This window comes from Pezoporus flaviventris, unplaced genomic scaffold (genome assembly GCF_033815535.1).
Source record: "Pezoporus flaviventris isolate CSIRO_AGI_PZ_B2104156 unplaced genomic scaffold, CSIRO_AGI_Pfla_v1 ptg000001l, whole genome shotgun sequence".
In the NCBI taxonomy this organism is placed as follows: Eukaryota; Metazoa; Chordata; class Aves; order Psittaciformes; family Psittacidae; genus Pezoporus; species Pezoporus flaviventris.
The window spans coordinates 54,675,600-54,699,821 of record NW_026892549.1 but is presented as its reverse complement, the minus strand read 5'-3'; the positions used below and the strand labels follow the sequence as shown (position 1 = coordinate 54,699,821).

The 24,222-nt window shown below is 44.1% G+C and overlaps 1 protein-coding gene across 1 annotated transcript in view; it reads right to left on the bottom strand.

Annotated features, from left to right (window-relative positions):
- ABCA12 (ATP binding cassette subfamily A member 12) overlaps nucleotides 1–24,222 on the bottom strand; it is a 90,151-nt gene that overhangs the window by 7,596 nt on the left and 58,333 nt on the right. The window contains exons 30-46 of the mRNA XM_061454449.1: nucleotides 23,637–23,855; nucleotides 22,807–23,003; nucleotides 22,267–22,427; nucleotides 20,465–20,689; nucleotides 19,204–19,342; nucleotides 17,600–17,852; nucleotides 16,298–16,384; nucleotides 15,077–15,170; nucleotides 13,421–13,548; nucleotides 12,448–12,535; nucleotides 11,442–11,547; nucleotides 8,304–8,358; nucleotides 7,673–7,850; nucleotides 5,694–5,809; nucleotides 4,934–5,093; nucleotides 3,149–3,417; nucleotides 2,069–2,279 (exon numbers count right to left, since the gene is read on the bottom strand). Of these exons, the coding sequence (XP_061310433.1) occupies nucleotides 2,069–2,279; nucleotides 3,149–3,417; nucleotides 4,934–5,093; nucleotides 5,694–5,809; nucleotides 7,673–7,850; nucleotides 8,304–8,358; nucleotides 11,442–11,547; nucleotides 12,448–12,535; nucleotides 13,421–13,548; nucleotides 15,077–15,170; nucleotides 16,298–16,384; nucleotides 17,600–17,852; nucleotides 19,204–19,342; nucleotides 20,465–20,689; nucleotides 22,267–22,427; nucleotides 22,807–23,003; nucleotides 23,637–23,855 (2,686 nt within the window). The remainder of the gene's footprint in view (nucleotides 1–2,068; nucleotides 2,280–3,148; nucleotides 3,418–4,933; nucleotides 5,094–5,693; nucleotides 5,810–7,672; nucleotides 7,851–8,303; nucleotides 8,359–11,441; nucleotides 11,548–12,447; nucleotides 12,536–13,420; nucleotides 13,549–15,076; nucleotides 15,171–16,297; nucleotides 16,385–17,599; nucleotides 17,853–19,203; nucleotides 19,343–20,464; nucleotides 20,690–22,266; nucleotides 22,428–22,806; nucleotides 23,004–23,636; nucleotides 23,856–24,222) is intronic.

Here is a 24,222-nt window from a genome sequence, read left to right as displayed (position 1 = left end):
GCATTTGACACAGTCTCCCAACAGCATCCTCACAGCTAAATTGAGGAAGTGTGGACTGGATGATCAGGTAGTGAGGTGGACTGCGAACTGGCTGAAGGAGAGAAGCCAGAGAGTTGTAGTCTGTGGGGCTGAGTCTAGTTGGAGGCCTGTAACTAGTGGAGTGCCTCAAGGGTCAGTACTGGGACCGGTATTATTTAATATATTCATCAATGATTTAGATGAGGGAATTGAGTGTACTATCAGCAAGTTTGCTGATGACACTAAGCTGGGAGGAGTGGCTGACATGCCAGAAGTCTGTGCTGCCATCCAGCGAGACCTGGACAGGCTGGAGAGTTGGGCAGGGAATAACTTGATGAAGTATAACAAGGGAAAGTGTAGAGTCCTGCATCTGGGCAGGAACAACCCCAGGTTCCAGTATAGGTTGGGAAACGACCTGTTAGAGAGCAGTGTAGGGGAGAGGGACCTGGGGGTCCTAGTGGACGACAGGATGACCATGAGCCAACACTGTGCCCTTGTGGCTAAGAAGGCCAATGGCATCCTGGGGTGTATTAGAAGGGGGGTGGTTAGTAGGTCGAGAGAGGTCCTCCTTCCCCTCTACTCTGCCCTGGTGAGATCCCATCTGGAATATTGTGTCCAGTTCTGGGCCCCTCAGTTCAAGAAGGACAGGGACCTGCTGGAGAGAGTCCAGCGCAGGGCAATGAAGGTGATGAAGGGAGTGGAGCATCTCCCTTATGAGGAAAGACTGAGGGAGCTGGGTCTCTATAGTTTAGAGAAGAGGAGACTGAGGGGTGACCTTATAAGTGTCTATAAATATATAAAGGGGGAGTGTCACGAGGATGGAGCCAGGCTCTACTCCGTGGCAAACAATGATAGGACAAGGGGTAATGGGTACAAACTGGAACACAAGAGGTTCCACTTAAACTTGAGAAGAAACTTCTTCTCAGTGAGGGTGACGGAACACTGGAACAGGCTGCCCAGGGAGGTTGTGGAGTCTCCTTCCCTGGAGACGTTCAAAACCTGCCTGGACACATTCCTGTGTAACATTATCTAGGTGTTCCTGCTCTGGCAGGGGGATTGGACTAGATGATCTTTCGAGGTCCCTTCCAATCTCTAACATACTGTGATACTGTGATATGAAAACCCTCATGTGCTGGGCTCACTGCAGATGCACAGCATCTATCCAAGGCTCTTCCCCACCTTGGGGTCCATGCAGAGACAGTATCTGTGCACAGTCTGCAGTGCAGGGCCGCAGCCTCTGATTGACACATGGGGATTGGCACCCTAAACCCCACCAGCATCAGGGTGACTTTTGCAAGAAAGAAAAAATCCTCTGCCAGAAAGATGAGCACCACAGTCTCTACGGCTGTCCTCCTGCCCAGCATCCTGTGTCCTTTCATCTCAGTGGGATCCATATAATTAAATGAAATCAGGTACCAAGGATTAATTCCAAGCTTCCCAACAACAGCCTGAGGTAGAATCTGGTCTCCACTTTCCTCTGGATCTCAAAAGTGCTCTGTGTGCTTCCTTCTTTTCTCATGAGTCGGAACTGCACTGACATGGCCAAAGAATGTTTTTTCCTTAAAGTCCTGATTCATGGAAATGGGTGTTCAGCTGAAGTGATTTGTCTTTCCCTGATGGGAAAATACAAGCAGATAACCCTGACTCACTGTCTCACATGCAGTTTAGATGAATAATTGCACCTGGACAAATTCTGCTGCCTTCATTTACCATATGCTAATTCCCAGTGACGCCCCAGGCTGTGTTAGGTGCTGTGCAAACAGCAAGCAGACACTTTCCTCTGAATACAGCTCTATCACTATCCCACCCATTTTTTGTCTTTCTAGGGCCTTCATACTGTTACCCGTGTCCCAAAGTCACCAGGACCCTTTCAGCACTACAGTAACCCCAAGAATCCATGAAGAAGGAAGAGGTCAGAGCAGAACAAACCATTATAGTTGTGCTGGGACAGCAGCAAGGACAAGGTCAGAAGATGACTATGGGACTGTGGATGTGTTCCAGTTTCCCTCCCCAGGGTGGAAGATGCAAGCAGCCTTTTCCCCTTGCTTACCTCCCCAGCAGGAATGCCAAGGCTGATGTTTTTCACAGCCGTGATGCGCTTGTGAGGAAGGTGGTAGATCTTTGTGAGGTTCTGGAGCTGCACCACATCAAAGTCAGCTTTGCCAGACTCCACCCGGTTCCTCTCTGCCTGGACATCCCCGTCCTCTTCCGCTGCAGGTGGCAGAAGTGATGCTTTGCCATGTACTCTGTCAAACAGGAACCTATGGGAAGGGAAGAGATGGGACCTTACCCTCTGCAAGCAGACAGCAGTGGGCCTATGTGCCTGGGATAGATACTAAGGTCCTGTGAGATCCTAGAGCATGTAAAAAAATACTCAGACATGCAGGCAGTTTCTATTCTCTCTTGGTATGTGCTCCATCGAGGGGATTAAAACCACCAGAATTCATTTTCATCCCACTTTTTTTCTCTTTCTCAGCAAATACTCTGGATGGAGCAGGCCCTGCCTCATGGACACACTCAATGCAGGTGACAAGACTGTTTTCACTCCTGCCTGTGTGCACCCAAGCCAGAGGGGACAGGGAGGTTCTAACAGAGCTGGTTGTCAATGGACTGACTGCTCCTACACAACTCCAGGTCTGAATCTGCTCCCACAAGTGCAGCTTGGCTTTCCTAAGGGAAACCAAATGCAGGAGGTGGTCTCAGTCCTCTTGAGGCTTTTGGGAATCTTGCAAAGGAATTCCCACAAAGCCACTTAGAACAGGCTAAGCCTCAACATTCAGGACTGTGGGTAGAAAGTGCCTAATGTTGAGCCAAGCCAGGGACATACCAAATGTTTGCCTCTCTTCCCCATCAGAACATCTGCCCACCAAAGCCAGAGCCCTGAAGCAAGGGCTGTAGTCTAAGCCAGGAAGGACTACCAAGAGACTCCAGTAACCTACACCTCTATTAGTTAATACACTAATTACTGTAGGTGATGGGACTGCTGCCAGAGAAAACTTGCTCCATGTTTGCAAAATGTCTTGGAAATTTATGGGCTTTGTAATTGACAATGATGGTGTGAGAGCCCAGAATTAAACCACTGAGCGCTGGCTTGGTCTGTTTTCATTTCAAGGCTCCAGATGTTACTTACTCTAGTATGTTGTTCCAGAGCCTCTGAATCATCCTGTCATGGACTGTAAGACGAATGGCAAAAAACACAGTGCCCTGGATAAACATGGCAAACAGCTTGGATGTGGTCTTGTCCAGCTCAAAGGTTTTGTCAGGGTAGTCTACTCCATAGGCTTTTAAGAAGCCTAGCAGTGCCTGATCCTGTGACAGTTCAATCAAGCCATAGCCGAAACAAAATTGTGGGAACAGCAGGAACGCATGCCTCAAGTTTTCAGCAAGATCATGCAAGCCCTGAAAACAACAACAAAAAGCCGCACAGTCAGTCACTGCTTTTATTCTTGGAATAAATTCATAGGTTTTACCGTGGGATTGAAGTGTAACAATTACACTGGGATTTGCTTGTGTCTCAGAGCAGAGATAAATTGAGAGCAAAGAGCTCTGGAGACAGCTCGTTTCACAGGCACAAGGTCAGAAAAGTCAACAGGCAGCCCTGAGGTTGTGATCACCCATAGTAAACAGCAGCCAGTTCCCTGCAGACTCCCTCACTGCTGCTCCAGCTGCTCACCCTATGCATGCAGCAGCCCCATATCCACCCATTAACCAGAGATGAATCCTGCCACTGAGCTGCCCTGTGCCTCCAAAAACTAAACAGCTGCCGTAGCAGCCTACTCCCCTGGAGCACTGTCCTAGCTGCTTCCCTTGGACAAGCATCTCCATAAAACACAAGATCTGTGATTTGTCTTTCATAGACATAGAAGGGCTTTTCTAGCTGATTAATGGCAAAACAGCCCAGTGCACAGCCTCACACTTATGAACCCTCGTACACAGAGATTTGGTGTGTTTCTAGCAGAAGAAAGCATTAGCTTGCACAGCAAAGAGAAGAGGCAGTAAATTAGCATGGAAAGAAACTGACTCCCTGCCACTGAGGCACAGAGGGCTAAAAGATGAGCAGAATTGCACATGCCTGAAATCCAGAAGGTTGCTGAAGAAGCACTGTCCAGCTAGAGAGGAAAATCAACTCAGCTATTGTTTTATGAGGTGACTGCCCTTCATAAAAAAAAACTCTAAATGTAAGGTGTACATTGTATCACAGTGATTCCCAGGGGTATCTCAGTTTAAAAGAAGGCTTTACTTGAGGGAATCATCACTGCCTCAGAGTCATTTGTCATCCTTGCAGGGAGAAGATGATTGCATTACAGATCTAGATGACAGACAGCTAGTGGTGGGCTTAATGCAGCATGTCAGACTCAGGGCCATGACATCTAGTTGTTACTCTCCACAGTTAGTGCTGCAAGAAGATCTTCCCTGTGAGGGTGCTGAGGTGCTGGCACAGGGTGCCCAGAGAAGCTGTGGCTGCCCCATCCCTGGCAGCATTCCAGGCCAGGTTGGACACAGGGGCTTGGAGCAACCTGCTCTAGTGGAAGGCGTCCCTGCCCATGGCAGGGGGTTGGAACTGGATGAGCTTTAAGGTCACTTCCAACCCAAAGTGTTCTCTGGTTATCAAACATTTACATGCACCTCCTGCTTTCCTCTGCACAGGCAGTTTTCTGCCTCTTTTTCTGTATTCTTCCCTCTGTCACCATCGTCTCCTTTGCAAGGAGTGCAGATTTATACACAAACAAGATTCATATTTGAGACATGTCCTGTCTTTAGGGAGCCCCATTAAGTCCTGCGACTAGTATCCTCTCTTTGGTCTACCTCAGATATCTGGAAACCAACTAGATACTACACACATGATCAAAGCCACCAAACTCAACAAGAGCCTCCTGTTGCTTTACCAAGGGTTGAGTATTAGTATGGCTCCTACCTGGTCCGTGGCCTTTTCCTGGGAGATCAGAAATACAACTGAGTGAGTGATAATGGTGTTGATGCCAAAGAACAAGTTGACGCAGACATAAACGATAAAGGCCATGCCCGTTTCTTTGAAAAACCCAGCCAGCAGGTACATCCATGAGAACGTTGAGTATCTATAAATTGCCAACAGTGCAGAGAATGCTACAGTAATCGAAAGAAAACAACTAAATACATCAGACAGTGTACTAGTTCTGTTCTAGCACATGACTAACCTACATAACTTACAAAAGGAACTTAAAGAAGGGCAAATGGCTTTGTATCTGTTAGAATATGGAGAAGCTTATGATAGATACTTTGAACATGGAGCCCTGACTGAAAGCAGACTGGGCCTAGAGGACTCAAAGCCAGGGAGACAGCTTTGCCAGGTTTCCGCAAATTGTGGTGCTGATTTGATTTTCTCCCTCTGATTTTGAAATGCTTCTATTATCTTGAACTTTTCAAGAGTTCAGTAAGCATCTGCTTACAGCTTGGCCTGTCACTGTGACCCTGTATATTTACATACCTTCCCCTAGAGTTTGCTTTGAATAAAGCAGGCATGACAATAGTAGTTTAGCTCACTGCTCCTGAAAGGAGCAGCTAGTCACCATGTGTAAAGTGCACACTGAAGAAAAAAGCCCACATATTCCTCCCTTGGATCTAAAATTGCAGCAGCCTGCAATACCCAGTTCCTCACTCTGTGCAATGATATCAAAGTAACTAAGCTCCACACTCACCCAAACAGTAAGAGCAGCAGAAATACTGCCAGTAAGTTACTGTTGTTGCAGAAAGCTGGTATCTGGAAGGATGAAATAACTCCGATTGAGAGTCCAATAGGGATCATAAAAAGTACCTGCAAAATGATATTAAAAGGATGTTATCAGGATGACAGTTTTTAAACATTTTCTTAGAACTATGCAGAAGCAACAGTGCCAGGTCTGAACCTGCTCCCACAAGCGTGGCTTGTCTTTTCTGAGGGGGAAACCAAATGCAGGTGGGGTTTCAGTCCTCCTGAAGCTTTTGGGAGTCTTGCAAATGAATTCTCACAAAACTAGTTTGCACAGGCTGAGATTTAACAGTCAGGGCTGTGGGCAGAAAGTGCCTAAACAAAGGTTGCAAATGAAGAATACCCCTTTGGGGTTTCTGTTAGCCTTGCAGTCAGACCTCTTCACTGTGCCATTTAAATCTAGTCTTTCTAATGTTGAGTCAAGCCAGGGACCCACCAAACGTCTGCCTTGAGAGATTCCTCTGTTCCCCAGCCTTGGGATTTAACAGAATTTACTGGCAGGGATTCACCGCAAAATATCAAGCTGCCAAGAGCACTGGATTAGTTTCAGGCCACTGAATACTGATTGTGGTTGGGGCTCTGGGGATTCTTCCACAGGCTGATCTACAAATATGCAGTGCTGAGCACACACAGGCCTGCCTCATCCTCGTCCTTGCTCTGCAAAGCCAGGCTGCAGCCACACTGTCTTCAGAGCCTTTTCAAGCCCTCTGTGCAAGGCAGGAGATATTTGTGCTGTTGCCTTATCAAAGCAGCTCCTATAAGCAGGCAGTTTAGGCTACTTAGTGGTGAGCACTGTATCTGCCTGCATTGTTAGTGTGCATCGGTATTACCATACACCTAGATGCTTAAGCTGTGCTCTGCAGAAAGATTCAAGGCTCATATTCCCCGAGGGATTTCAGCCCTTAGCCCTCACTGCATCAAAGGGGGCTGGTCACCCAAACGCCCCTGAAAATTTCATATTTTTAGGAACTGATGATATCACCAGGATTTTAGGCACTTGCAGAACTGCATCAATAGAAATGTGTCAGATATGTAGAGCTGATCACCATTACAGCATACCTGGCAATGCCAGAGCTCATGAGCAGAGATAGTCTATACTTGCAGATCCTTATGTGAGGCTTTAACATTGTGCACCGAAGGTAATTCATAAGACACAAAGCACTATAGTCTACAGACTGTGCATATTTACCCTCTTAGCCCAGTGATGCTTTCCAGCAGTGCTATTAATGCTCTTTACCATAAAGAAACTTAACTTCAGGGAGAACAAGGGCATGCCTATGGATGTAATGCAGCACAGTGCTGGAAAGCTCAACTGTCTGTAGAAACAAGGTGGTAAATCTATGCAGCACAGTGCAGCACCATAGAAAGGAATTTGCTCAGGTCTTCAAAAGCATATAGCTGCATTGGTAGCTTTCCTTGACTTTAAACCCTTTAAATACATAATCTTAAAGAGAGCATTCAACCCAGCAATGGATTTTTGCCCAACAGGAGAGTGTCAGCTGTGAAATGTCACACCCTGTACTCCCAGGGTTTCCAGAATGGCTGTAGCCTCAAGCCCCAAAGCCTTACTGAGATGTGTAAAGTCTGCATGACAACTAATCCAGCCCCGCCAGCTAACTGAAAAGCAGCTCGCTGCTTGCATGTTAAAATTGAAATCAAGCTCTGGCCTGTGGTGTGTTGCTCTCATATAAATGTGCTGAGCGTTTTGCATACACTCCAGAGAGAAGGAATGCCTTCACTTAGCAAAATCCAGTGTTGCGGTTCACATTTAATAGTCTTCAGTGCCTTGGAGAACAATTACTACATAACACTCTCGGTAGTAATAATATTAAGAAGTCTAGGCAACTAACTTTAAATAAAGCACTTTTTTTTCTTTTTCCCTGCTAAGTAATGCTACTCTTGGTGCATTTAGGAATGTGAATTATTTACCAGATCATAAACGAAGTTAGTCACCCAATAGCTTGTCATCCCAATGCCTGAAATATGCTGCAATTGTTTGGCTTTGGTTTGATGTTCTTTTACCATGTAGAGCACAAAGCTTGCCGTTGTGATAGAGTAACCAACCAAAACAGACATTGAAACTATGATGTCAAGTAAGCTGTTGAGCCTGAGGAGAAAGAGGAGAAAGATGTGAGTCCAAGTGGCAGATTTCTGTCATTGCAGAGGCATTGTTTAAAGCTCAGAAGCAAAGCTGATGTTAATTATGCCCAGCAAAAAGGACTGACAGCACTGAGTCAAAACAGTGTTCCAGAGCCTTGAGTGGAAAGGCCAAAAGGAAAATTATGTAATTATTAATATTGTGCCAAAGCACAAAAATGTGCGATGCCGTTATCCGTGACCTCCACATCCATGTGGGATCCTGCAGAGAAACCCTAGCAGGAATCAGCATCTCTGATGGCAAACAGGATGATATTCATGCATAGAGGGAATGAAGACAAGGACGACAGCAGTTTCACCATTTAGAAAAAGATATTCAGTAGTTTAAGCTGGTTTTTAGTTTCTAAGAAGCTGGTTTGCTCCTTTAGAAGCTAAATAATTCAGGCCACATAAACCTTCTTACATTACTTGTTCTTGACTCTGTCCTCCAGGATATGGGTGAGCTGATAAGAAAATACCTACAAAAACAAAAAGAAAAGAAATCGAAGATGTGGGTACTTAAAGTTTCCTTCACCAGTTCCTGATAATATGGTAACACCTAAAACTGTGTAGAGAAGAAAAGCAGATCAAAAGTTGGGTTTTGCTCTGTCGTCTTGGTGTGATCTTGGGCAAAATTTTCAGCATACTTCTTTTTTTCCTATGACTTCACTGCAGATCTAAAATTCAAGCCCTACGTCCTGTTTCTGCATCTATCTGGCTGATAGCTTCAGTAGAGCACTCCCACACCTGAAATCAGGCACTTGCTTGTAGGTCTGTGTATTTTAGGTTAGATTCTTCAACACTGACACATCCAAAACTGAGGAATATGTTTCATTTTAAAGTTGCTCTTTGGTGATCTCACTTCATTTGTTCTTTTATCATCAGAAAGAAATCATTCCTGTTGCCTTCCTCCACATCTACTACCTTCCTGTGACATACGTCTTTCTCAATACAGGCATCTGTTGAGATGTCCAAAGGAACTAGCAAAAAACTAGTTACTACATTTGGAAGCCCCATGTGATGTTTTCCAAAAGGATCCCTTAAAAATGGGTTTGTGCTATAGAAACAAAACATGGAACGTGGCGGGCTCTAAAGGGCCAGTTCCATCCTCCAGTGAAGATTTCTGCCTCGGTCTCTAGCACTTGAGAAAGGGTTTAGGCTAAGATGTTTATGTGCCTAAAACACAAGGTTCTCTATCCATATTTAGGCACCTAAGGAAACGCCGCAGTTCTCAGGGCGCGTGGGATGACCTCTAGCTGCTATTAAATCCAGAGGGATGTGCTTGAACATGCCATCTCTAAAACTTAAGATCCTACGGTCGTGTGCCTGACTTTCCACAGTTATATAGGGAAGAAATCCTCTGGAATATTTTCCCTAAGAATGAGCACTCTGACGTGGGGACCAAAAAGGAGGAGACTGAGGGTTTTGCTGCACAAATGGCATACTGAGGAAATGGATTTGAAGGGGAAGGTTTCACAGGAAATACATCTTGGAGGGGAAAAAAAACCCCACACCTCAGTCTTGTCATCAGTGAGAGAAATGGAATTAAAATCTTGGGCTGCTGATAAAGCCACTCAAACAGCCAGGAAATGTTTCCCTTCTCTAAAAGAGAGAGAGAGAGAGAAAGACAAATACCATCTGTCTAATCTGTTAATACTTCACTATAAAGCCATTTTCCTTTACTGAAGCTTAGGCCAGAAGTCAAAATTTCCATTTCAATGCTTTCTCTTCTTTGTTGGTTGGGATTGAGAGAAGAGAAAGCACGATATACAAAAGTCAAAAGCTATTATGACTTGCTTAGTGACACGGTAAAAAGCTTTTTCTATTTTATCTTTTTAAATCTATGCAGTCTAAGTCAAACCTCTAAAGTGGGACTGGCACCTCTTTCAAACTGCTGAAATGACAACGTATTTTTATCTGGCCATTTCAATGGTTCTTAAACCGTCATTTATTTGTCACAACAACAAATAGATTTAGCTATCAGGAACACACCGCACAGAACGTCTGTTCAATTGTATTTCAGACTGGATTTACTCTACCCCAGGGGAGCTATCCTCATCCATGCATTTTATTTTTCCCATTCGATGGCTTCAATCATTAGTGGGAAGTGGGGAATTATCTGTCTGGTCATTTACTACTAAGCATTTCTTTTCAACAACACATAGGCAGTAGGACAGATGGAATAAAAACTGTTGCTATTCTTTCCCACTGAAAATTGTTATTTTGCTGATATAAAACTTTCCCTGTGAAAACTTGGACTGTTCATACAAACTTCTTGCCTTTCCTCTCACTACAGCATGTGTTGGGAATACAGAGACACAGCAAGAAGTTTCACTGCTTAGTAATTCAGGTGCTCTTGGATGTTCCTGCAGCTGGAAGTGCCTGGCTCAGGTCTTCTCACTCTGCACCTGGGCAGGGGCTGCAGCTTTGTGATATGCCCTTGCAGTGCACAGCAAAGAGCTCAAATCTTCTGACCCAGAGGGCATGATACAAATCAAAAAGGCATGAGCTAGTGGGCATTTTAGGATGGTGGCGAGGACAAGGCACTGGTTTCACTTGTTGTCAGCTGAGCTTGTTGCGAGGGGCGTTTGAGTGCATTAATATGTGGAGGTGGAAAGAGACATGCTGTTTTGACTTGTAATCAGCATTCTGCTGTTTCTTTAATTCATGGTATGACACTCAGCTTCAGACCAAGATGCCTTTTTCATTATAGTTCAATTCAGACACACCAGTGAGGAACAGTCTTATGAGCAAAGAGACACCATCACCTATTTCACTGTCACCTGGAACAGCAGGCCTCTGAGGTGAGGGGTGCTAGGCATGACCAGGACATGGCTGGGAGGGCACCATTTGTCAAAGAAAACTTTGCTGCTCTTGTCGGATCCCATAAATATCTGTATAAGGTTTCTCAAATTGGCATCAACATAAATCTTTCTCTTCTGCCTTCACCCCCCCATCTCTAGAGACAGGCATACATACATAGACTTATGTGCCCATGCTGCACCCTTAACATAGGCTAAACTCTTAAGTGGAAAGACAGGGTGTCCTGGTTTATCAGCAGGAATTTGGGTTGCTGCATTACATTACTGAGGAGAAGATAAGGAAACTGATAACCCCAAACACAAACATACACATGCCCACACATCCTGAGCTGCTCTCAGCAGAAGGGTGACATATTAAAATTCACTAACCTAAACCACCCCCAGAGATGACCTAAAGTAGCCTTTCCATGCATAACTAATGGCACCTTCCAAGAGACAAGCTATTTCAGTACCATGATGAGAGGCAATAAATCAAATAGCAACCACTGGCATTTTCTGGATGAAGGAAGTGTTTTACATAGGAGCTGGGGTCCTTCCCTGTCCAGCTCCCCTGAGCCTTTGACAAAGACAAATGAGATATGTGATTTATTCATTTTTTGAATTCTGTTTTTAAAGGAATTGCATAATTGGGAATAAAAAAATGGCCTCATAGTCAAGGAGAGTGCTGTCATCAATTTCAAAGAACCATGATATTCCCCCCAGAGGGGAGAAATTATCTGCTCATGTAAAGGGACACTTACCATATCTGGAAGTCTCATTTTTTGGCAAGTTAGCTCGAAGAATGAAGTTGTTCAAACTGTTGAGATAGGCTGGAAGGCTGTGATAGCCTTCGGGGTTGTACCACACCTGCGCACATTGAGAAATTGAAACAATTTGGAAGATAAATTGTTACTGATAACCTTTTTGGGTTGTTCTGCTTACACTAATGAATCATTGCATGGTTGTTATCTAAAGTCATAAGCTCTACAGGTTAAAGTCCAATGATTAAACCACATCAAGTACTGAATGAGTATGAAAGCACATTTCACTTTCAGCACAAGCAGTCCCGCCAGCTTCATTTGCCTTCTGGGAGAGCAGAAAGAAGCACTAGCTGGATATTTGACATAAAGAGTACAGAAAATTGGCTTCTGCGCAGATCTGATGAAGATCAGCAGTGGGGACTTCCCTAAGAAATCTAAGCAAATGTCCGACATCCCTTGAAAGCCAGTGGGGAAAAGGTTGCCAGTCATCACCTTCTCATTCAGCAAGCCTTCTGATAACTTTTCTTACCTACTCTGCAACAAACCCTGAGGACTGAGGGGAAAATTCAGGATACAGGACATGCACTTTGGGGGGATTTACTGTCACCCACTTCAGGCACACCCAGGTTGGAGGTGTAAATTACCTGCCAAAGGACAGAGCCATTAAGGCTATTAAGGTTAGCGGCTTAAACATAGCTGACAGCATCCACCTTTGGATATCCCCAGGTCCTGCATGCTCAGCGATCTCATTCTGCTTGCCCTAGCAGAGCAAGGACTGGAGTCTGCCCTGCTTCCAACGCTATCAAGATTTCCAGGTATTAAATCTGACATGTGATAAGCAAATATATAAGCTATAGCTTTCAGATCTAAGATGAAGCTGTAAGATATTGCAGAGGTGAAAACACCTGCTTATGAGCTCTATCTTCTGAAACATCCCTTAACCTGACATCACTTCTCCTGGGTCTCACACATCCCAAGCTAGGATGAGCAGATAGAAGTTAGTTACCTTAGTCAGTGTTCTGTTGGGAGGCACTGGCCTGATATCAAACTGGAGATCCGTTGTCAAAGGCAGTCCGAAGCTCCAGCCACCATACCTGAGTGAAAACCAGAAGGAAATGCGTTGCTACCCTCATTCAAAAGCTTTAATCCCTTTGGTTGGTGCATGCTAGCATGCCGCTGTCACCCCAGTTAATTCAAGCTTAACTGAAAAGAACTTAACCCAGTATGTAGTGTGTGGCCAAGCCAACACTGCTGCAACAGCCCTTTTTTTGGGAGGGGGGAAAAGGGAAAGAGAAACTCAACAGCACTATCACAAAATTATGCTGAAAGCCTCCATTTGAGAAACATTTTGGAGCTGTGTGGCCTCTTAACCCTACCTCATTGGAATAAGATGACAGCTGCCAGAAGACAAGCAGCTCAGTTTACATCAATGGCAGATGAACATATTCCTTGACAACCTTAACAACAGGCTATTTTTGCCCCAAGACATGCTGTGCAGCTGTGTTGCAGAGTCCAGACACACTAATAGCTCCCACAGCCCCATGGTGCAAGAAAATATTCAGCCTCTAATTTCACTGGAACGGATGCACTTGTTTAAGTGAAACACACACTGGGACTCTTCAGAGAATCAAACTTAGAGGAATGTCTCTCCCCAGGGTTTACTTCATGACAGGCTGTGTCAGATTTTCCTTTTTAAGCATTTCTGAGTCAGACAAAGCCTTGTCTGCAGATTCAGCCATCAACATACCAGGTGATTGACACATTATCTCTAGGCTATCTCTTCTGTGATCGAGCAGACCACTTGCTTGAACCTTTTTAACTCCACGATTGCAGGACATTTTACCTCCTTTCACCAGATTCACAGAAACCATCTGTAGAGAGGCCCTTCTAAACCCCTACTGCACTGTCACCTCTTCAAGCACAGTGGATATGATACAAATGAGGCTGCTCCCAGTGCAGTTCAGAGATCTATGCTGTACCGTTTCTGTAGGAAGTCTTTGGTGGTTGCCAAAATGTAGGTCTCCACATTGTGTCCTGTGAGGTTATAAAGTGTCCGTGTGGAGAAGGTCCTTCTGTGAGGGGGAGTGTAGTTTGTTTGTGGACATGTCTGAGTGGAGACAAACGAACACAACAATTAATATCTGTTTTAACTGAAAACTAGTACACCATGACAACATTGAGAGCAGGCAATGACAACACTGCAACTGATTCTTACAGAAGCTGATGAGTCACAAATCAGCGTGTAAAGACACACAGCATACAACCCTGCGCGCTGTCCTGAACATATTTAGTGCAGTGCTTAAAAATAACCTTTCCTTAAGTCTACGCTTCAGTTCTACTGACATCAGAGAAACCTTGAGATGTGCTTCATGCTATGTAGGAAGATTTTGCTGAATTAAGGCTGATCTTACTTAGCAGAGCATCAGTGACTGCACAGATAACTGCAGAGGGCAAAACAACTCACAGAGCAGGAAACTGTGGTGGCCTCAAACTCTCGTCTTGCATTTCACAGCAGTTACATTCCACATTTTTGCTTTACCGCCAGGCATTGGGAATGTTTTCCCAAGCTTCAGAGAAGCTTTGATTAGCCCTGAATATATAATTTAATAAGCTGAGGGTCAGCCACATCAACTGCTTCCTAAGGTTGAAGTGTCCTACCAGACAGCATTCTGGCTGCTTCTTTCAGCTCATCCATAACAAAAACCCTGGCCTTCCCCATTGTGTTTCTGTTCATAACTTTGCATCAGAACACAAAAAAATAGCTTCCTTCATGCTGAGGGACTCCTGCACAGGCACAGCCTGCTAGAGGTGAGAATCAGCTTTGAACATTATCCTGACTTCCTGGACTAATGGTGCCAATACTTTTAATGATGTGAAAGTAAGTGTATGTCCTGAAAACCACATAAAATAGATGCATTTTAAGGAATGACAAGGAACATTCAGGTAAGTACATGCTTTATCTTACAAATGGCACCATGCTGCACTGTAAGTCTGATTTCTTACTGGAAAAAAAACCTGAAAATAGAGCACTGGAGGGAGGAGAGCTCAGCTTCAAACTGGACTGCAAAAGTGCAACATCCTTGGGGCAGAATCTGCCTTTTCCCCACATGCATGTGAAGATACTAAGCCCAGCAGTGCTCATATCTGGTTCTGTGTGTACCACCATAACACCAATATTAATCATCACTATTTATAATACGGAAAAGAGTAAAAGGTGATGGATCTAGACTTTGCATAAAGTTAAATTCTGAAGATCAAACGGCAGTAATAGCTGTGCTTTCATATAATGACAGTACTTGTATAAGATGAAATTTTCCCCTTGAATACATGTTCACCTCTGCTAAATGGGACAATCATACAACATTCAAAAGCATTAAACCTTTTCCCACCATGGGGAGCAAGACAGCTATATTGGCATGCAAATCTCTTGAAGATGCTCTTTCCTGTCCTGTCCCCAAACCAGTGCACACACTGGTTATCCGATGTACAAAATCAACAGGCCAAAAAAGATACAGGAGGAATTTGAACACCAAGTTCTCCTTAGTGTCATGCCTGCCTACAAAACCACTCCCAACTTATAAAGGCCTCACAAGTATACCCCCAAAACTCCTCAGTGTTGGGTTTATTGAAATTACCTGGGTGCCATCTGTGCAGTTGCAGGCAGAATACTCAGTTCTCTGGTCTCCACTGCTAATCCATGGGCCAAGCATGTCCTCCTTTAAACACTGCCTGAAAATGAACATATTTCCCTCTGAGATTCTCTATGCTCAGGTCTGCAAATTATGCTAATTGCTATCATGTTTAATGACAGCAAGGATGGCATTGAGTAGCTTCAGCAGAGAAGCAGACCTTCTTGTCAGCTCTGGGTGCTTCAGGGAACACCCATCCTCCTGCTGCCTTCAGTGCCCCTCAACAGAGAGACCTCACTACTGCTCTCCATGCCTGGATTTGTTCAGCTGATCAGAAGGAATCCAGACAGTATCTCATTTCCACAGTAGACAGTGTGAGGAGTTAGCATAGGCCAAAATTATTTTACAGTGCAGAAATAAGGGATGTTGTTAGTGCAATAACGAGAGTCCTGCAATGGACTGTATTGACTAGGCAGTCATTGTAAACACTCAATATAAATATTTGCCTGCAGGTACATGGCACACATGAGCATGCAAGTCTGCCCAGGATTTTACTACCAGTTCCTTGAAAATTTATCTGCAGGCAAAACAGCCCTCATGGCACAGCTTTTAGACACAGATTACAAAAGCTACACAGAGAACTTTCTGGGTGTGCTCAGTGTTATAATTGGGATTACTGGGGAGGTAAGGACTACTTCCCAGATGCAAGAATAGCTTGCTCTTGTTCTGGCATCCTGCCACCACCAAAGCTGTTTCCTTACTGCTCCTAGTAATGAGTTCACTTGTGGTGGTGAACACTTCTTGACATAAGCAAAGAACACCAGCATCGCAGTCCTGGGACAGTGTTGGAAGTCCCAGTTTCAGCCTGAAAGCACAGCATAGTTTTCCTAGTTCTGTGCTGGCAGATGCAAGCCTTCGCTCCAAGCTGCATGGGAGACATGCAGGCTCTAAGCAGGGCTGAGGTCTGCTTCACAGCAGTTGTGACTGCACAGCTTCCTGCTCAGAACTGACTTGCATCCCCGACAGCTCAAGTCTGCGAACAGCACAAGCTCGCTCCTGCTTGCAAAAGTCCAGTTAGGCATCTCCTAATGAGCTGAAAGAGTCTGCAATTCAATGTGAAGAGAGGCAGGAGATAGTTTTTTCTTTTCTCTGCATATGGCTAATAGTGTTATGTCAATTCTCTTGCAGATTCAAAACTCAAATGCAAGAAACCCAAGAACTACTTACGAATTGCTTTCATTCATGCATGTGTTATCCGTCCCAGGCAAAGCAAGCATGGAAGCAACTAAAGCGTCTGTGGTTTCATTAAAATTCCTAAGATTTAACAAAGATAAAAGAAAACAGCAAAATGTTCAAGCTACTTCCACTAGCACTGAGCAGAGAAAAACTGTCTGAATGAAAAAGGATTTAAGATGTTAAATAAATGATTACTTGTGGTGCCAGCCCTGCAAATCACTTAAGTACATGCAGTACATGAGGACTGTCACACAAGTTTAAAAAGACTACTCATTGCTTAGAGCCGCACAACTACTCTAATTATTTGCTGCCTCTAGGTTTAAGCAAGATATTGATGAACTTTTGGACAATCAAAATTCTGTTTCCAGGGGAAGAGCATCTATTGCAATTTTAAGTCACTGTCTCCAGTCTTGTCTCAATCAGCTCTTTCATCTGTGATGTCTATTTAGGATTTGGTCATTCAAGAAGATGCTTCTTGCTTTTGACCCAGCTCCATCAGCAGAAGCAGAGAACATGAGGAATAGAGGACTCAGATGTGCAGTTCTGGCTCATTCCCCCATCTAGAAGGACTAGAGTAGAACAGCATGAGCAGTTCTGGGAAAGAACACCTAAGAGCAGACATGACTGCTTTAGAGCTACGTTTTCTGTTTCTGACTTAAAGCTGGGAACTACTGGTGAAAGATAGCAGTTCACACCATGAAATCAGAATGAAACAAATTAAAATCATTTGGGATATGACATTTTTAAGCACAATGAAATAATTCAGTGGTGGCATCTTAATTGCACTGAAAAAGTGAATGTCCTTTAAATTGACTGTGTGCCTTAGACTACGGGGTCTGGACAGGAAAGCACGTTCTGTACCCACAGAGAGGAAGGCAATGCAGACAGTTCACAAGGTGGACACAATTTCATCCCAGAGTTGTAATACTGAAGGCAACTGATATGGAGACCTCTATTTCACATTGAGGGAAGAGTATATATATTAAGAAATCCCCATGGGACAGTATGGCTGTAACAAGGACAGAAGACTCCAGTGGGAAACACAAAGAAAGTTCCTCACATATTTCACAGTTAATTCCAAATAAGTTGTTTTTCTAAAGCTTTCTGATTGCTGAGCCAAGCTATCTCCTGCAGAGATCCCTTAGGAACAGGATTTCTGCATGTGCCTGCGTAACGTAATTACGCAGACCCATAGCTACATGTCATCTGGGTAACTGTTCTACTGGGTGCACTTATAAATAATCCTGATGGTGAAACTTGCTTTTTATAAGGATCACAAACACCACCACTCACCCAAAGAAGTCTGCCTGGTCGGATGTGCCATACAGAGAAGGGGAAAGCATCAGTTCGGGATATTCGGTCTCCTTAGTTCTCAGTGTCCCAAGCCCCATTGCAGCCATCACAAAGAGGACTGGGAGGATGACCTGAGCAATGAAGCCTTTGACATCCCGCCGGGTATGGTGGAATCTCTTAATGAACAATGCTGATGTCTTCTTAAGCAGCAATGGCAAACCCTGCAAGCTTTTGGATCTAATCAGGAGCTGATCTGGGTACGAAAGAAGAAAGTCTTGTGTCATGGATCAGTATTTGTGAAATGCAGGGAGTTGATGGTTATAATACCCTGGGAGTACATTCAGCTTCCTGCACTCCATTACAGAGAGCAAATCAAAACTACTAAGTTGGAACATGCACAATGGTCAGGCTTGGGACAGGACTCAGATTTTGGCTCGAGTTCACGTAACATCATTGCTTTTGTTTTATTTCAAATGCGTACATGTAGTGACTTCATACTGAGTTCATACTGCAAGAGGAACACTGGTGTCCAGATGCAATGAGTTGTTTACATCCTGCCTACCCAGCTGCAACTTACAGGAAAAACATATTATTCTCCTATATTTGCAAACTGAAAATTGTCATCATTTAGAAAGAAGGTCCTTAGACAAATCAGTAAGAGAATTAATTATAAAATACGAAAGCAAGGCACATAAACCAGTTGATCTTTTGCATGGAAGGGCTGTGGCATACAAAAAGCGAAGCCTAATCCTGTGCAACCTATATTTCTTAATGAAATATTAACCTATACAATACAACACAAAGCATTTCCTTTTCAGTGCTCTTATTAGGGGTGACACAAAATACTTCTCTAGGCATATGAGTTACTGTTTACAGTAACATATACAGGGCAGGCCAGCTTTAAGAAGTGAGTGCAAAAATACCCCTGCATTGCCCCTTGGATGCCTTCCTAATTGTATATTTGTATATACAAAAAATGTTCCAGCTCTGAGAAAGCATTTCAGACAGGTATTTTCATATGTGGGGGCTGTACAAGCTTCTGCAGCTCTCAACCCCTTAGAGATACTGGTCTCATTCTCTTCTGATCATGAATTTATCCCACTGCCTAGCCCTTTGAGCTGTTTTACCACACTGCAATGGCTGGGACACAGCAAAAAGTGGCAAAGGTGGACCCAGCTCAGAGCTGTGCTGCTTTTGCAACAGGCTAGGGGGGTTACAGAGAGTTTCTCTCCAACTCCACTAGTTATGTAGAAATAATCCTTCACATCAATTACAGCAATTACTTTCAGAGGTATACGTTTGCTCTTTCACCCACACACTGTATTTGATTAGATTAAAACCTGGCTCAATTTAAAGGAAGGTGGATGCAAACAAACCCCCTCTGTAATTTATTCTGTGATTCAGACTATTCTGAATGAGTGGATCTAAACAACTGTTAAGTGCTGTACTTCTAATGATTTATTTGTTCTGTGATTCCTTGGTTGGGGGAAATGTGGTTTATGTGGTTTTCAACAAAGAAAGAATGTGGGGAGCTCAAATCAGTCCATCTGTCATTGTTTGCATCTGCAACGAATCTGGAATAAAACCCGGACATAATTTAGTACCATCTCTTTCTGTGAAGATATCTGTGCTCATCGACATCTCATCACTGCCAATCTGACCACTGACTCCAGGCAGCTGTTGGGGCAGTGCAGCATCTTCTTTCTGGTCCTTCACTAGCTCTTTTGTCAGATTGAGAAACACCTATGGAGCAAGAAAATATGAAGGAAAATTGGTCCAAATGACTCCATTTACCAAAATAATAATCAGAATCCACTCTTCCACTTTGTAGCTGCAGTTGGTGCAGCAATTGTGAATTACACTCCTTTTTCTGTTCCCTTTGTGCTCTGTGAGGGAAATTCACTTTTTTTCAGTATAAAATCATTGTTGTGCAACTCCTTGTCACCTGCTGCAGCAGTGGAAACAAAACTTAGCAGCTGCCCTGGACTTACCTTGTCCTAGTACCACCTACTACATGACTACTCAGCAGGCATAAATGAAGCTGCACTTTAGCTCAAGGCCTACATAACTCTGCACCCTCCACATTCACACAGTGAGCAGCACACAGACTGCTCTCCCTGCGTGGCACCAGTGAGGAAACAAGGAGGGCTGTTTCCTGGGGTATTTTCCCCTCTAGCCTCTGACAGTGCCATCTTCCTCCATGCTGGGAATTTGCACAGTTCTGCTGTCCATGCTGCACATGCTGTATAACTCATTCTTGATGCCTTCAGAAAACACCTTAAAAGCAAGAAATGTAACAATGTCCCACCTTCCTTTCTGCAAGACAAAGGTCATCACTGCTATCATTTACTCTCTGTTTCTGATGCAACTAAATGTTTGTGTTTATTTGACCAGAGATTTCCCATGAGCAGAAAGGTGCCTGTGGTACTCCAAGATGCCTAAGGTGATTCATTTCTCCAATACAGCATCCATGCTGAAGTTTATTATTTAGATGAACTCCCTCCCTACTGACTGCATCTGTAGCAAACCCAGATTCACAGAGACAAAGAGATTAGTTCAAACAGAAACACATCACTGTCCTCTCTCCTTAGTTTAACTCCAGTATCTCATTTCCTAGGTAAAATGCTCGAAAAACTGTTAGCAAGTTGAGACAGTGGTACACTTTGTGCATCATTATACGTATAGATTTGTGAATACATCTACACACATATTTCTAAGTGTAACAGTGAACAACCAAACCACTTCTTCCCCTGCTGGCAACTCTCACATCCAAAACATGCCACCATCTAGCCCAGCAAGCAGAGCTACACAGGGCTGTGAAGTTAATTGCCATAACATTTCATTAAATCAAGCAGATCCTCATACCTCTTCTACTGTTGTGTTTGAAATCCCATAGCAGCCAAGGTGAAGATCACTCAGGCTGGTATCAAGAGCTCTGAGAAGTGCCTGGTAGGCCCCTGAGACTGTGGACTTGACGGGGGGAAGCACATACACGAGCTCTCCACCAATATCTTCCTTGAGATAAGCCTCTGGGAGGTGGGACTGGATCAAGGAGGTCACTGCTGTGGTGTCACACTCCTCTACCATGTTCTGAAAAGCAAGGAAAATACTGTGTTCACTGAGAGAGCTGTGAGGTCAAGCTTCCTACTGCAGGATTTAGCCCAAATGCTGTCCCAGAGCATAATCCACAGTGGTCTCAGTCCAGGTATGCAACATTTCAAGGTAAATATTAAAGGTAAATTAAAGTGGTTTTCTAGCCCTTGAAGAGGGAGGTGTGGCTCTGTGCCTGCCTTGGTCCAGAACAAACCTTGCTGGGCTCCCTCTGTCTATGGGGATACTAGGATTGGGTTGAATCAACCACTTTGCACCAGCTAGAGCATTTGTTGTACAGCAGAGAAGAAGCTGATACCTGAACTTGGCTGCCAGCACAAATACAGTCTTTTCCCATGAAAAATGGGGCTTTCACACAGATCTTTTTTCATTTTCTCTATCTATACTGCCAGCAATTTGGAAGGGGGGCTATCTCTTATGGTATCTGCACATTATTCTGTGTGCTGGGACTACCAACAGCACTGTAATAAATGCTGTATCAAGAGCAGATTTTCCCCTCCTTGCAAGCAGAACATTTTTCCTCAGGCTAGATGCTATAGATGGGCTCTTCCCATCTGCTTTCTTTCTTTGAACTTCAGAATTCATGCTCTGCACCCAGCCTTGCTTTTAACCCTCAGGAACTTCTTTTTCAACAAAGCAGAGCACTGACATTCCCGTTTTCCAAGGGCCACAGGGGCTGGTCCAGTGGTCCTGCTGGAGACTCTCCCTCTGCTTTGAGGAAAGTGTGGGGACACATGTTCTCTCCTGGAGAAGCAGCATGCTTACATCCAGATCCTCAATAGTTCTTTGGTACCCTACTGTCCTTGGACCTGTCACTCAGCTCCTGTCAATATGTGCCTGCATCCCTGAACAAGCCTTGATGGCTCCCCTCAGAGACAATGCTTCTGAGAACCCTAGCTCAGCTCCATGTAGGCTTGCAAACAGGAGCGGCTCTGCCTTTGCCCCTAGCAGTGTGTGCTGCAATGACCATGCTCATGCAACACAAAAGGGAACTAAGGCCCAGTGGGGAAAGGAGGGTAAAGAGGACTGCATTGTGCATGTGTAATACAGGAGACTCAAGTTCAGACCTCTGCCTTACCTATCAGAACTGCAAGGCTTTGTGTAGAGGGGCTGCACATTGCTGTGTTTTGGGGAACTCTCCATATAGGCTGTTTTTCTGAAGGGAAGTGTGCAAATTCTAGCAAGGGACAAACAGAGCGAGCTGGAGTAGAGTGCACTGTAACCCAAGTACCAGTGTTTGAAGCATATAGAAAATGATCTTACTGGCAGCCCAAGGATACAGTACAGTGTATTTTTGAATCTGTGTGGCCAAAACAAAGGGCTTCAGACATTCCACTTTTACCCAGGCATAAAACAATTACATAAAGAAGTTATTCCACAAAAGGGAAATTATACTGGAACAACCATTCCACTGCAGACATCTAACACGGAGATGAACCTTTTGCAGCATGTTTCAATTCTGTGAGACACTATGACATGTTTCCTTCTTTCTTGTCATACAAGTGATTGTTTCCCACCCAAGACACTAAAAACTTAGGACCAGCTCATAAACAAACCTTCTTTTTTGTGAGTGTCAGGTGATATCCATCACCAAACATTTCCTTGAGGTAGAATGGTGAACCACAACATCTGAGCCCTCCACGCTCCAGGAAGGCAATTCGGTCACTCAGAACTTCTGCTTCATCTAAGTGATGTGTTGAGAGAACGATGGTTCTGCCTGGAAAACACAAAGCTGATGTCAGCCACCACAAACACATGTGATTACATCAGACTGATTGAGGGGATAGGGAGTATTAGGCAGAAATTGACTGGGCTCTTTTGTAATTAGTAGTGAAACTGGATGGAAGGCAACATTAGAGAGAAGCTGGAAGTTACTGTATTGTACACTGTGTATTATAGTAAAGTTACTTTTCATATGACATTCTGAATTTACAGAAACCAAGCAGGATGCACTCAGAAAGTCTGCAAAATCCCAGTCTCCCAGAATTTGTTCTCTGTGGTCTCAAACTCCACAGTTTAAAGCCACTGATATCATATATGCAAAAGTGACACGAATCACCTTTGCCCCTGGGCAGCATCTTGTCTCATGATGGTACCTTTTTTATTCTTGGAGATAATTTCCCAAATACTTCTCCGAGAGCATGGATCCACTCCTGTGGTCGGTTCATCTAGTATCACCACCCTTGATCCACCCAGGAGAGCAATAGCTATAGACAACTTCCTCTTCATCCCCCCAGACAGGGAGCCAGCTAGCTTGTGGCGATGGCTGTACAGGCCAGTCTCCTTCAAAGTCCTTTGAAACAAAGAAAAATCACCCCCCAAAGGTTGTCCTTCAGGCATCTTTTAAAAGCAGGGAATGTGAAAATACCCAAACCCCTCCCATAACTGCAAATGAAAAACTGCTCAAGTATGGAGTGTTCTCCTGAATGGTCACAGTGCAGGGAGATGATTCACCCTGTAAGCTCAGTTGCTGGGACTTTTATCTAAAACGTATTTTTTTTTAGGATGCTTTCAAAGTTTTCATCTGACAAATCAAGGTTAAAGGCTCAACCTCATCATCTGAGAACACCAAGATCCAAACTCCCTGAGATGTTTCTGCTGCTTCACTTCTTCACAAAACCAATAAAATCGACATCATCTTTCTGACTGGTTGATTAAACCTCTTTCTGGGGCAAATTGTAAAGCAGCAAGGACTAGACCCTGAAGCCTATAAATGCATCTCCAAAGAATAGCCACAGAAGCCTGTAAACCCCCTGGAGAAGGGGCATTGTTTTCTTACAGCCACAGATATCTATATATTCCTGTAGGCAGACCAAGGCATTATTTGAACTCTGTGCTGGATCGGCAGCACTTCTCCAACATTCACTTGAGCTTTGCAGTGGGGATAGCACTACCACACAATAATTCTGACAGCCTATTTTTATACCTCTTCACTTCTTCATAGAGCTTCTCTTTACTCCAGTGAGGGACTTTGATGTACCCGTAGAGCAGCAGGTGTTCTTTTGTGGTGAGGTAGTTAAACAGCACGTTGTGCTGCATACACACCCCCATATTCTTCCTGATAACTTCCTGGTCAGTCCTGATGTCTTTGCCATACACAAAGATAGTACCTGATGATGTAGGGAACAACCCAGTCAAAATAGATCTGAAAGGGGAAAAAAAAAAATGGAAAAGGAAGTCAGAAAAAGGAGAAAGCCATATTTAAGTTTTTCACACGATCCTGTATCTATCATCACTTTCAATATTTTCTTACATTACCATCACATTTCTTCCAGCCAGGGACCACTGATCGCTGCTTCTTCTGCTGTCTGACTATGTACTTGTCCATGTCTGACCATTGCACTTGTCAGAGCAGTGGTCAATTAACATCAAAGGACACCCTTGTATCCCTCATAGGAACTCAAGAGCAAGTACCAAGCTCACATGCTGAACTCTGGCTACTTTTCATATGTACTTTTATCTTCTTCAGCTTTCCTCTTCCTAAGATCACTGCATAACGCATGCATCAATAC